At 60.3% G+C, this 13541-nt stretch overlaps 2 protein-coding genes across 2 annotated transcripts; one reads left to right on the top strand and one right to left on the bottom strand.

Moving 5' to 3' along the window:
• On the bottom strand, positions 1 to 4592 carry BTBD17 (BTB domain containing 17). Its single transcript, XM_044250356.1, has 3 exons — positions 4470 to 4592; positions 2870 to 3146; positions 1 to 1340 (listed from the first exon to the last, which is right to left on the bottom strand). The coding sequence occupies exons 1-3, from the start codon at positions 4552 to 4554 to the stop codon at positions 266 to 268; spliced, it is 1437 nt and encodes a 478-aa protein (XP_044106291.1). The 5' UTR covers positions 4555 to 4592; the 3' UTR covers positions 1 to 265.
• Positions 4593 to 9316: 4724 nt separating this feature from the next.
• Positions 9317 to 12241, top strand: GPR142 (G protein-coupled receptor 142). Its single transcript, XM_044250357.1, is given in 4 exon segments — positions 9317 to 9355; positions 9357 to 9411; positions 10236 to 10394; positions 11024 to 12241. Coding segments are annotated over 4 exon segments (1125 nt in total). The 3' UTR covers positions 11896 to 12241.
• The last annotated feature ends 1300 nt before the right edge of the window (positions 12242 to 13541 follow it).

Here is a 13541-nt window from a genome sequence, read left to right as displayed (position 1 = left end):
CATCGCTTTATTCCAAGAGCGCTGCCTTCAAGACAGCTGCGAAACCAACTTCTGAAACCAGGCACCTGCTCGACCACCCCCCCCCCTGGCCTCCACCCCAGCTCCGAGACCACCAGCATCTGGCCACCCAGGGGGGACCAGGGTCGAATGTCCATTCGTCTCACACACACACACACACACACACACACCCCAGACCCCAGGGCAGAGGCCCCAATGCCAGGTCTCTGTTTCCCACTCCGGCAGGGTCCCCGCCCCGCCCGCTTGGCTACTTGGGGGTCCGGATGAGGGTGTGGTAGACGGGCTTGACGATGAGGTGCAGGTGCAGGGCGTTCTCCACCAGGTACTCGGAGTTGCGCCGCTGCAGGTCCGCCTGCGCCAGGAAGTCGCCCGCCTCCTCGCTGCTCTGGTGGAAGCTGTAGGCGTGGCGGACCAGCAGGCGGCCGTGCTGCCGCGCCCCTACCAGCACCGTCTTTTGGAAGCTCACGCCAGCCGCGTCGCCTCCGCTGCTGGCCGGCGTGACCACCAGGCGCGGCCGTCCGTCCTCGGGGCGCGCGGCGGGCAGCGCGGTGCCTGCCGTGTCCGCGTAGACGGGCCGCAGGCTGACGGGCAGCCAGCGCGGGGAGAAGAGCACGTTCCACGTGACCCGGCGACCTGCGTCGTGGCCGCTGGGGCCCAGCTGCGTCTGGAAGCTGGTGCTGCGGTCGTCGCGGGCCGGGTTGTTGATGATCCACGGGGCGCCCCAGGCGGGCGCGAGGTAGTTGCGGGGAAGGAAGGCGCTGCCGTTGACGTCGAAGAACTTGGCGAAGTGCAGCGGCGAGGCGGCGTGGAACTGGTAGGCCTGCAGCAGCAGGTCGGCCACCGCCTCGCCGTGGCGCGCCAGGGCGGCCGAGCGCGCCTGGAGCTGGAACAGCTGCGCCGGGGGGATCATGGGGTAGCGGATGGCCCGCAGCGCGCGCTCGGCCACGGCGGAGGACGGCCGGGTGCGCCCCAGCCACGCCTCGAGCGCGTGGAACAGCTCCAGCTCGTCCTGCAGCACCAGGTCCGAGCGCGGCAGGAGCTGCGCCAGGAGCTCGGGACTCACGGCGCCCCACTCGGCGCTCGCGGCCACCGCTGACAGGTTCCAGGCCAGGAACTGCAGGCAGCTCTGGCGCAGGGCCTCATCCCCGGTGCTCACCGCATAGTGGTACCAGCCCACCGCTGGGCCCGCGCCGCCCGCCAGGTGCGCGCGCATGTAGTCGGCCACACCGCGCTGCAGGGAGGCCACACCGTACTTGGTGGCCAGCCTGTGCAGGGGAATGGCCTGGGCCAGCAGCACCGTCAGCTCCCCGCAGTAGAGGTACCTGCGGGAGGGGCGCGCAGAGATGGGGCAGGGTCAGCTGTGCCATCCCCCCACCCCAACACACACACAACCCAGAGGGGACCAGGCCTTGGGTGGAGAGCACTGTGGTCAGGGATGCATGCGGAGCAGTGGGCCCTGAGGTTTCCTGTCTTCGTCTCAGGGACCGTTTCTCGTAGGGACTGGAAACAGCATGTTACTGAGCATGTACTAGGATCCGAGCTTTGGGCTGCCAGACAAAGGAGGCTCCTGCCCTCGTGGGCTTTACAACCCAGGCTCAGATCCGTACCCTCCTTGCAAGTGGGCAAGTTGTTTAACTTCACCAAAGCTTATGCTAATCATCTGGGAAAGGGGGTAACAGGGTCACTGTGACAAGTGGGGGAGAATGAACTGATCTCGCCACGAAGCAGGCCATCGACATGGGAATTCCCTCCACGTCCTCCTTTCTCGCCAGCTCATCTTTCTCACTGGATCTTGTTCGTTGTGGGTTTTGCTCACTCACTGCCTGTCCCCATCTGCTCCCATCCCTGCCCTCACGCTTCCTGCCAGGCCTCCACAGGCACACGCTCCCTGGGGGTGTGCCAAGAGCAGCCCATGGTGGCACCAACACCCACGTCTCCACTTTCCCCAGCATTTTAGCCCCACTATTTGCCTCTGGCAATAAGAGATGGTTCTCAGCCTCTCTTAGAGTGGGCATGGCCATGTGACTAAATTCTAACCAATCTGATATCAGCAGAGGCACCCTGTGGGGTTGAAGGAAGGCTGCTTCCATAGATCTGACTAGTGGGGAGAAGACCCTGTGCCCTTCTGTGTTAACCCTCTTCCTACTGCCTGGTATTCTGAAGCCATCTCGTCTATACCATTGCAACACGGGCACCGGGGTGGCTCAGCCAGTTAAGCGTCTGCCTGGGGCTCAGGTCACAATCCCAGGATCTGGGGATAGAGCCCATGGGATCCTGCTTCTCTCTCTGCCCCTCCCTCCTGCTCTGCTCCCTCTCTCTCAAATAAATACATAAAACATTTAATAAATGAATAAACCATCAAAACAGGGCTCCTTTCTCTGGCAATAGTGTCAATGGTGCCCCCTGTGCAGCCCACCGGCTGGGAGCAGCGGATGGGAGAGAGAGCTGCCTTACCCCCACCCGGCCCTGAGGTTCAGAAACCTGGCCAGACGCAAAAGGCACATGGAGGCATTAAAATAAAAAATTAATCATTAACTAATTAAAAAACCAAGTCACTGCCGGGCCCAACCCCAGACCTGATGCCAACGATGCAGAACGGGGTCCAGGAGTCTGCATTTTTTTAAAAGCGCTTAAGCCCAGGTTTGGAAACGGCTCTGAGAGCATGGGAGGCCCCAGGGCTCGCAGGCGAGGGCAGGGAGTCCCGCTGCGTCTCAGGAGAAGGCAGCGGGAAGAGGGATGGTTATAAGGTCGTGGGTCCGTCATCCTGATGCGGTTGGGGGGATGGACATGATGTGAGCGGAGAAGCCAGGGCCTCAGAAAGGGTGGAAGGCTCCCCCGCACCCCTGCCCACCTGATGAACTTGTCGAAGACGGCGGCACAGTCCCGGGGCTCCTGGAGCACCAGCTCGCTCTGGTTGCTCAGCAGCTCCCGGAACAGCTCGCTGTGCAGGCCCAGCAGCAGGCGGTGCGTGTGGAAGACCCGGACCTCATCGGTGCCCGCCGCCTGCACCCGCAGGACCACATCGCTGGCATTGCCCTGTCGCAGCAGCTCCTGCAGGCGCTGGAGGAGCGTCTGGGAGTGGTTGATGGAGGTGCCCGTGGACTCGCCGCCCACGTCGGCTCTCTGAGCTGCGGCGGGAAGGGACACGGCCCGGCTGAGGAAGGCCCTGGATTGGGGGTGCCACAGCCAGGGGTGCGCCCGTACTCGGGCGCGGGCCCGGGGAGGCTGCGTGCCTGCCTGTCTGTGCCCGTGGGGCGCGGGGAGGCGTGCATGTGTGCAAAAGCTCTTCCCACATGGGGAAGCTTGTCAGCCTGACCCTGAGCAGCCCCCCGAGAGGATGCTCTTGCACGGGGAGTAGCTTCCTGGCGAGAAGAGATCGTGAAGCAGTGTGGGACAGAATGCCCAGAACCGGTGTCCATGACGCCGGAGTACCAGGCGAGGACTGTGGCCCCCATGCCTCTCATCTCCCGAGACAAGCACCCACCAGCTCCTTTGATGGGCATCCAGTGCACAGATAAGCACCCTAGTTTGGGATCATGATGAATAAGGGATGTGATAGGACAGGGCTACTTGAGGGGCAGAAATCAGGGATGGCTCCCTGAGAAAGTGACAGGAAGGAGCCAGCCAGAAGACAAGAGCCAGCCCTGTACAGCCCCTTGAAAAGGATGGGTTGGCGGTGCTGGGGCATTGAGAAGGCTGGGGGGGGGCAGAGCACTGAGTTGGGGGGGCAAAGCAGAGGGGGAAAGGAGGCCGTAGGCAGGAGGGGAAGCTGCTTCCAGGCCCAGCCCTCCTGGGTCCTGACCTCTGAGACTGAAGTCCACTGGCAGCAGGGGGCGGGCGGGGGACCAGAGAAAACACCGAGGGTGAGCTGGCGCTGGAGGGGCCTCCCAGCGCACCTGTGCGATGAGACTGGGCCCTTCCGTTGTGTTTCCAGGGACGCCGTGAGGGTCAGATGGGGACACGCGCTCCGTTACAGAAAACTCGGGGAGAGAAAAGGCTGCCAGCAGCTTCCCCAGAGAACAGTGCGAGGAGCCTCCGAGGGAGATAAGGTGGGTGTCTGACAGCAGCCCGTGAGCACCTGTCCCAACACACACGGGCGTGCATGCACACACGCCCATGTGGAAGAGCAGAGCATCCGTGTGTAAGAGACAGGGAGACGGAGGGAGATGGGGAAGGTCCGGGTGGGTGGGCTGCTCATTTCCCAGCTCCGCCTCCCCCAGCTGTCACTTGACCGCATTCCTCCTGGCCGCCTGGGCCCCGCTGTCCGGGACAATGGACTCTAGAAAGGTCTTCTTGTCTGCAAGAGCCAGGCCTGCCTCCCAGCCCTTCTTCCCTCGGAGGCAGGCGTGGAGCTGGACACCGCCCCCTCCCGGCCTGGTGCAGCTAGGGCCCAAGGGGCCTGCCTCTCTTCCCGGCCCTTCCCACCCCCCCCCCACCCACTGCCCACTCACCTGCTCGAGTGGCCAGACCCACCAAGGTCAGGATGGCCCAGAAGCTGGCCCAGGACCCAGGCTTGGCAGAGCCCAGGCGAAGCATCTTTGTGCCCCGCCCCTGAGCTCCTTGGAAAGACAGTGAAGCCCAGACCACTGGTGCTCACATCCCTCCTCCTTATATAGGGTTCAGCACAAGGGGATGGCACCCCCCCTTCCTGACCAGCTTCCCTCCCCCCACCCAGTCTCTGCTGAGGATTGGTGGAAACTGGCCCCAGCTGTTGCCCAGGCAACCACTTAAGCCAGAGAGTGGCAGCCCGGGGCTATTGTGCTGCCATGGGCCCCCGAGGGGGACAGATCCGGCACCCTCCCCCACGTCTTCCACCACCCAGCAGAGCGAGTCATTTCTCTCCTGGGAGGCTTTAGGCTCTCCACAGGGCAGGCTGGGGGCTCCAGGACCTCTGGCAGCTGCTAGCCCAGAGGGTCCCCAGTCCCCTCCCCAACCCCCAGGCCCGGTCTCCGTCCTGGCACAAAGTTCTCTTGGCAGCATCTTGGCTAAAGCGCCATGGCGAGCAGGCTGCAGAGGAAGGGCCTGGAAGAGGAGAGGGAAACAGCAGCTCAGGCCCCCATCCCTCCCCTTCTTGCATTTTTGGGCTGGGTTAGCTCCGCAGAGAGCAGGGTCTTGAATAGGGACTCATGGGATCACCGCGTCACTTTTGTGTTCCTTGTCAAAGCCTGTTCCTAGCCTGCTCAGGAGGATGATGCGCCTTTAGAGAGGTCCCCTGTGGACTGTGACCATCATCTCTCAGGATCAAGGTGAACCAAGATGGCAGGGCTGAGCCCAGAGCAGGGATCCACTGCGCCACGCCCCTTTGCATGTGAGGCCCTCTGCCCAGAGCAGGGCTGGCCCCCTTGCAAGATGCTGGGCCTCAGCAGACAGCCCACCCCCCTGCCCAACTGGCACAAATCTGGGCTCAGGGACTAAAGATGCTGAGGGGAGCACCTGGCTTCCCTGTCACTTTCTTCAGCTCGCTTTTCCGAGAGCCTCCGTCTTTAGGCATACCTCTCAGAAGGCTTCTTTTACCAGCTTCTAACTTCCAGATGTAATGTTTCCCTTCCCAGAGTCTCAGGAAGACGCACAGCAGAGCTGGCATCCCACCCCAACTGTGGGAGAAATCGAGGCAGACAGCTAGGTCACGGTCTTGGTTGGGTCCGTACAGAGGAGTGCTCTTCTAAACCCAAAGGAATAGAGAGAGGAGGGCGGGGTCTAGGGGGAGTGGGTGGGTCCGTGTGCTCTGTTGAGGCCTCACCTTTTGGGGGAACAAGTGGGGCTTGGCCCAGCTCTTCCTGGTACGGACTCCTTTAAGCTCGATGGATGGACCAATGGACCGAGAGATCCAGCTCAGTTTCCCCGGAGGAGGCGGGGTCCTTGACGGGATGGAGCTTGCCCTCCCACGCTCTGTGTCCCAGACACCAGCTCCATGCACTGATTTCTGCTCCCGGCTGACACAGAGACACCGACCGCTCCACCCCCACTCCAGAGCTGCAGAGAGAGCAAGAACTGGGTCTGGCACCTGCCTCATCCGGGTTGGCAGAGATGGAATTCTCCAGCCCAGCGGAAACCCCTCCCGGCTGCCCTGACCTTCACGCCTGGCTCCCCTCGTCCAGATCCACCATCCCTTGGCTGCCTGCCTGCCCTTCCCATGGACTGTACCACCTCCCCAGCCCGGCCCAGCAAGACAGAGCCTCAGTGTGATGGGGCTCGGGGCCCCCAAGAGCTCCCCTGTTCCCAAGTGCAATATTTTTCAGGAGGAGCATTATCTGATGATAAGGAGACGTTGGTAAAAGAACCCACTACCCAGAAAGCCAGCTTTCGGTAAACTCTTCTTGATTCCAGCCTCCTTGGGGCTGCATCTGCCTTTCCAGAAGGTGTAGTCTACCTGTGTTGGACTCTCCCATGAACTCTTCTCTACTTAGAGGCGGGGACACCTGTATTTTCTAAGCACACTGGGTGATTGTCATGTACGCACTCCCAGGGTGCAGGGATCGGGAGCCCCCAGAATACCAAGAAAACTCAGAAGGGTCACCTCTGACCCCCCCAATCTCTGAGAGGCCCCACCTCCTACGATTATGAACTTTGTTGTCCCTGAACCTCCTCTAACGATTTTGAAACTGACCTTCCAGAAATAGCCATTCTCTGTTTTTGGCGTCATTTTTTTTTTAAGATTTTATTTTTTATTTATTTGTCAGAGAGAGAGAGAGAGCACAAGCAGGCAGAGTGGCAGGCAGAGGCAGAGAGAGAAGCAGGCTCCCCACTGAGCAAGGAGCCCAATGCGGGACTCAATCCCAGGATCCTGGGATCATGACCTGAGCCAAAGGCTGCAGCTTGACTGAGCCACCCAGGCATCCCACGTTCTTGGTGTCTTAGTCTGAGAGTTGTTGGCGTGTATGCCTGCGTACTTGTGTGTGTGTGCGTGTGTGTGCATGTGTGTCGTGTGTGAGAATCTTGGAGCAGGAGAGAGAGAGGAGGGAATTGGCCCCGCACAGCCGTCGAGACAGAGGATCTGAGAACTCTGTTTGATTTTGCCCTGTGGACCTGGAAGCTCCATCATTCCTTGAGAGCGAGTCTGATGAGCTCCCAAGCTACAACAGTTCCCAGAAAGGAGTGCTGCTTCCTGCCTGAGACAAAGAGTGTTTATAACCCAAGTGACTCGTCTGAGATCTCACGGCAGCCGAGATTCAAATGCCACTTTTCTGCTTGACTTTTCTTTCCGTGACTCTACACTGGGTCCCTACATGGGAAGCCATTTCAGACAGATAGGATCCCCAGTGGGCAAGGAATCTCTAGTGCTATAAAAGCCACTGAAAATTCTGGCAAACTTGGGACAAGATGCAAGTTTTCTGTATCTATAAGAATGGATGATGAGACGCTGGATGGGGGGGGTAGTACGCGCCCCAGAGCGGTGGGCCCCCAGACCCGCCCTACCTAGAGTGTGGACTGCCTTAGACCTGTAACATCTCCCTTCCGGAGCTAGGGAAGTGCCCTCAGACACTTAGATTGGGGAACAGGGGATCCTGAGTTTAGGTTCCTGGCCTGTGTACTCAGCGGGACACACTAATAATAAACCAGAAGGAATCTTTCCCTAATAAATTCCCTGAAGTAAGTCACAGGCTACCGGAAGCTTCCGGGAAGCCAGGCTGTGTCGTCATAGTGGCAGATCTACTCTCCTCCCCAACACCCTCTACTGCGATATTCCCCATCCCCCCCCCAACACCCCCACTACCGACAGCAGTACTTCTCCCTGAATGCTCTGTCTGGCCCACATACCCTTCTTCTCTAAAGCCCGAGCTTCCTGCCTGCGTGCCTGTTCTCCCAGGGAAGGTTGCAGGAGGCCAGGACAAGTGAATGGCTCCAGGCGGGGGGCAGGGAACACACCTGAGTTCACGTTCCCACCGCCACATGGTGGCTCGGCGGCCCCTAAGCCTAGTTGCTGAACTTCTCTGAGCCTCTGTCCCCTCTTGTGTGGAATAGATAGAGGTCACCAGAGTTAGCTTGGGGGGGTGACAAGTGTAGGAGCCAGAGTAAGCGCTCAGGAAATGTTGCCAGAGCTCCGCATACACCCTTGGTCTTTTCAACTTGACTGTGAGAGGCTCCTCCTTGGCCCATGGCCTCGAGGTGGTGGCCCGGGGAATTATTTGTGCTTCTTGCATTCTCTGGGGCTGGGGTCCCGGACAGGGCCTGGGGTCCCGGACAGGGCCTGGGGATCAGAGTGGGTTGAAGCTGTTCTGGGCTTGCCCAGCCACCCTGACTGAGGACCTAGCCAAAGTCGGTGCTCTCTGGGGGCCTGTAGGGTCAGAACACGGCCACCAGGGGGCAGCAAGTCCTCTGTGCTAGCCCAGGGTGGGTGTGAAGAGGGGGACGCAGGTGAGGGTCCAGGTAGCCCCGGCCCCAGAGGTGGGCTCTATCTGAGAGAGCCCAGAGGCCAGCCTACTCCATTCCCAGAGATGGGCATGGGAAGTGATTCCAGACTGGACCTCAGATGTCCTCCGGAGTCAGGCCACACATTTGCCCCGGGTGCCCACTGTGGGCTGCATGGGTCACCTCCCTGAGGGAGTGGGGGAAGCGAGTGGGCACAGATTCCAGCCTCTCCAGAGCGCTCCCTGCACCTGCTGCTGTTTACTTGCCGGTGACTAATATTCCTGGGGGGATGGTCCGTTCCACCAAGGCTAAGAAAACAACCACTCGTGGGTGCCACTGGGTCTTAGACTCCCGGAGCTGCTGGTAGCCCGGCCAGGCTTCTCCCAGAGGTCGCTGCCACCACTGCAAGGGCTTCAAGCCACCCTTCCAGGCCCAAAGCCCCCAGGGAGCCTCTTCCTCGTTCCACTGCCTGCTGCGGCTACAGAGCTGACTCCTTCAGACCTAGCCTATGGGGCCTCTCTCCAGATCTGGGCCTTGCCCATGGCGGCCTCACCCCTGCTCTGCACTGGTTGCCCCCACCCCATGCCCTCCTCTCTTTTGATGCCACAGATGGGATCCTTCTGCCTTGTCCGGAAGTCCTCACTCTCAGGATGTCAATGCCGTGGCTGAACCCAGGCCAGTCCCCAGAGTGCCCTGGAACATGAGGCGGCCTCTCCACAGCCCCAGTCCAGCCCCTTCCTCAAGGCCTCCCTCTCAGCCTGACCTCTGCCTGTGCACCCTCTGGGATCCTGCTTTGCTCCAGGCCCCGTCCACGGTGGAGGCTCACTCCCCGGAGCTCGGCCCCACCCTTTCCTTCCTCCTCCTCCCTCCTCCCACCACCCCACCTCTCTGCACTGACCAGCGCAGTCTCAGCGCTGCGGAGGGCAAACCACCCCTTGGAGAGCTGGCGATGCTGGGAGGGAGCTGCGGGGACCCCCCGGAAAAGCCGCGAGGTGACCTAGGACTCAGGACCCAGGAACATGACGCTTGAGGGGCAGGAGGCAGGTGAAGTATCCAGAACGAGGTGGGAGGGGAGAGGACAGTGGCAGGCAGGTGAGGGACAGATGGGGGATCACTAACGAGCGGTGGGCGGGGAAACTAGGTTCAGCTGGGGCGGGGGAGGGGGTACAACATGGGGGAAGGGGGGAGGGCAGGGATGACTGGAGAGGCGGAGGGGAACCTTCAGCAGGAAATCTAAACCTGGACTATGAAACCTAGAGACCTAAAGTGTAGGCTGAATGGAGCAAGGACCAGGCTATGTGGTCACCTGACTCCTCTAGACTCAGTTTCCCCACCTGAGCACCAGGGTCATCCCAGCTCCGGTAGTGCTCGCCGACAAAGAGGACTGCTCTTTAGGGAAGAAGGGCAGGAAACCCTGTAATGTCACTCCTTCGAGAGGGGGCGGCTGCTTGAGTAGAGCCGAGTGGCTGCTGTGAGTCACCGTGGGTGAGAATCACCCAGGCTGCTCACTAAAAATACGGCTGCCCAAGCCCCACTCTGGACCCCAGCTCAGACGGAGGCCCCCTGCCTCCCTGACTGTGCCGTCCGGCCTGTCTCAGGGCCCTGACTTCCAGGCAGGAGATGTGCCTCGAGAAACACAATGGAGAAATAGTGCTGTGGCAGCAAGAAATGCCACAGAGGACTTCTTCCCTTTAATGGGGGAGTCAGGTCCCTGAGGGACGGGGTGGGCTGGACCTGACCATAGGGATGGCCCGTTTGCTGGGCCTGACCAGGGGACATGCAGAGAATGGGGGGAATAAAGATCTCGGGGGCAGGGGAAGGCTGGAGAGAGACCTAATGCTCTAACCCGACCCTTCCACTCTCCCTAGCTGGCCCACCACGAGCGACCCCGTCGCCCACAGCCAATGGCAGTGGGCCAAGCCAGGAGCTGGAAGGCCATTGGCCAGAAATCCCGGATCAGTCCCCTTGTGTGGCTGGTATCATCCCTGTCATCTACTACAGCGCCCTGCTGGGCCTGGGGCTGCCTGGTGAGTGGGAAGCATTGGGGATGGGCAGAAATAGGGGTCCACCTTCGATGGGTGTCCATCCTCTGTGCTGAACCCTGGGACCCAGAACCTTGACTCCAAGACACCCTTTGACTTTATAGAGCGATCTGGGTCATTGGGGAACAAAGCCTAGTGGGGAGTAAAAGTGAGGGGCCAGGATGTGGGGTGCTCCTGGCTAAAGCCAAGGTGTCACCAGAAGGGACAGCCCTCTCCGCGCCACCTCCCACCCCCTGCAGCGGGCCCTGTGCTAGGCTAAGTTCACGTAGGACTGCCCTCAGCTTGGTTGAAATCTTCCCCTACCGTCTACTGCTTCCGAGAGCAGCAGAACTAGGGGACAGGTCGGGAAGTGGAGTCGGGAAAGGACAGATGGTCTCAGCCTTGGGGAATTACCCACCTTGCCCCCAAGTGAAGACCACAGCCTGTGGTGGTTCGATGGACAGGGCACGTCTGACCTGGTTAGCCTCCCTGATAAAGTGAGCTTTAAGGGTCTAGGAAGAGGAAAAGAGAAGCCAGGGAGAGGAGAGGGACAAGGATAACCCCTTGGAAACATAGTCTAAGCAGCCCTTCTAACCCCTCTGCCCTCTGCCCTCTGTGACCTCTGTCGCCATCAGTCAACCTCCTGACCACAGTGGCCTTGGCCCGACTGGCCACCAGGACCAGGAAGCCCTCCTACTATTACCTTCTGGCACTCACGGCCTCAGATATCGTCACCCAGGTGGTCATCGTGTTCGTGGGTTTCCTCCTGCAGGGGGCGGTGCTGGCCCGGCAAGTGCCCCGGGCTGTGGTGCGCTCCGCTAACATCCTGGAATTCGCCGCCAATCATGCCTCAGTCTGGATTGCTGTCCTGCTCACTGTGGACCGCTACAGCGCCCTGTGCCACCCCCTGCAGCACCGGGCCACCTCGTCCCCAGGCCGGACCCGCCGGTCCATCGCCACTGTCCTCAGTGTCTCTGTGCTGACCGGCATCCCCTTCTACTGGTGGCTGGATGTGTGGAGGGACGCGGACCCCCCCAGCATGCTGGATGAGGTCCTCAAGTGGGCTCACTGCCTCACGGTCTATTTTATCCCTTGTGGCGTCTTTCTGATCACCAACTCGGCCATCATCTGCCGGCTACGGAGGCGGAGCCCAAGTGGGCAGCGGCCCCGGGTGGGCAAGAGCACAGCCATCCTCCTGGGCGTCACCACACTCTTCGCCCTCCTTTGGGCTCCCCGGATCTTCGTCATGCTCTACCACCTGTATGTGGCCCCCGTCCACCGGGACTGGAGGGTCCACCTGGCCTTGGACGTGGCCAACATGGCAGCCATGCTCAACACCGCGGTCAACTTTGGCCTCTACTGCTTTGTCAGCAAGACTTTCCGGGCCACCGTCCGAGAGGTGTTCCATGACGCCCACCTGCCCTGCACGCTGGGGTCACGGCCGGGGGGCCTGACGGTGGGCCCTGCCTTAAAGCCGCCAGGACTTCCCAAAGGGGCAGGACCATAGAGGCAGGGCCCAGCAGGGCCAGAGCTACTGCTGCCCTTGTGGTGTCCTCGCAAAACTTTATTAACACCCTACTTTGCCACCTCAGGGCGGGGCAGGGAAGGCTCCTTCCTGTGGGGACGGCTCCCCAGGTGCAGGGTTGTCCAATTTATCCAACTGTCAAATTAGCTGCACCAACAATTTCCACTCCCTGGCACAAGGAAAGGGCTCTTCCAGGCATAGGCTAACAGTGTCAGCTGCTCTGGATATTACTTCATGAGGGACATTTCACCTGGCATGTTACGAAGGCCAGATCAACGGGGGCTGGATGAATGAATGAAAGGCAAGATGGACGGGTGGATGGATGGACAGGCGGGTGGATGGATGGATGGATGGACAGGTGGATGGATGGGTGGGTGGCTGGATGAACGGACGGGCAGATGGATGGATGGACCGGCAGGTAGGTTGATGGATGGACAGGTGGATGGATGGATGGATGGATGGATGGTTTGGGCGGGTGGATGGACAAGAATCATTTCCAGCCCCCACCCCACCCCAGCCCTCCAGAGCCTACCTCTCACTTCTCTGGCTTCCAGTGGTAAGGCCAGGATGGAAGGAAACCATGGGTAGGATCCCCTGTATATTGGAGGCTGGGAAAACCTAATGCTTTTGCTGAGTAAGGGGAGGATGGCTGCTTGGGAAAAGTGGTGATCTGAAAGCAGATTTGATGTCCCAGCTCTGGGGTGACACCACCCCTTGAGTCTCAATCATCCTGCTTCCATTCCACTTAACTCCCTGCCCTGGAGCCAGAACAGGTTCAGGGCCCCAGAAGGGCCCTCGGGTTTTCATTGTTGCTGCCTGATGAGACAGGAAGTGCTTCTCAGCCCCAAGGAGGAGGGATGGGAAGGGAACACTCAGCCTGCTCCACTTGGAGGAGGGCCTCTTGCTCCACCCCGGAGGAAGGCCCAGCAGATCAGATGCCTCGGGCCCCTCCCAGCCTCTCCTGGGCCCCTCTCTTCTCTCTGCCATGGTGCCAGCCGGGAGAGGCAGCTGGGAGAGATTGGCAGACGGACCTCCCACCTGCTCTGGGCTTTGGGTAAACACATTAGTGGCTGCTTTCTGCTTTCCAGTCAGTCCAGCAGAACTGACCTTTCCCCCTCAATGGGCGGTACTTGCCGGGGCCCACCAGCACCCAACCCCTTAGTGGCATGGCCCAGCAGAAAGAGCCAGAAATGCACGGGGCACACCGTCAGTGCAAAATAAATATTCGGCTTTCCCCTTCTCCCCAGAACAGAGGCATCCAGGAGGGGACTTTCAGCCGTACCCAAAAGGGGAAAAGGCAGGCCCTCCGTCCTTTATCCATAGTTCTTAAGAGCTCTGAAAACCAAAATATTTGTCCCAAGTTTGCCACGGTCACATTTAGTGACCAGACCTGACCTGACCTGAGGCAGGACGAGGGAGCGTGGACACAGCGGTTCCCCGCAGACTGTCTGCGGTTGGGCAGCTGGAACCGAGACCTCATGCGTGGGACAGGCCACACGTGACCCTTCTCTGTTCTGAAGAGCTCTGAATTCTGGGACACATCGGGTCTCGAGCTCCGAGAGAGGAAGGGGGACCCCCAGCACCACCACTGCTGGCAGCACAGGGTCTAGGCTGACCCCGAGTGTGTT

This window comes from Neovison vison, chromosome 5, assembly GCF_020171115.1.
Source record: "Neovison vison isolate M4711 chromosome 5, ASM_NN_V1, whole genome shotgun sequence".
Taxonomy (NCBI): Eukaryota; Metazoa; Chordata; class Mammalia; order Carnivora; family Mustelidae; genus Neogale; species Neogale vison.
This window is presented reverse-complemented; position numbering and strand designations above follow the sequence as displayed.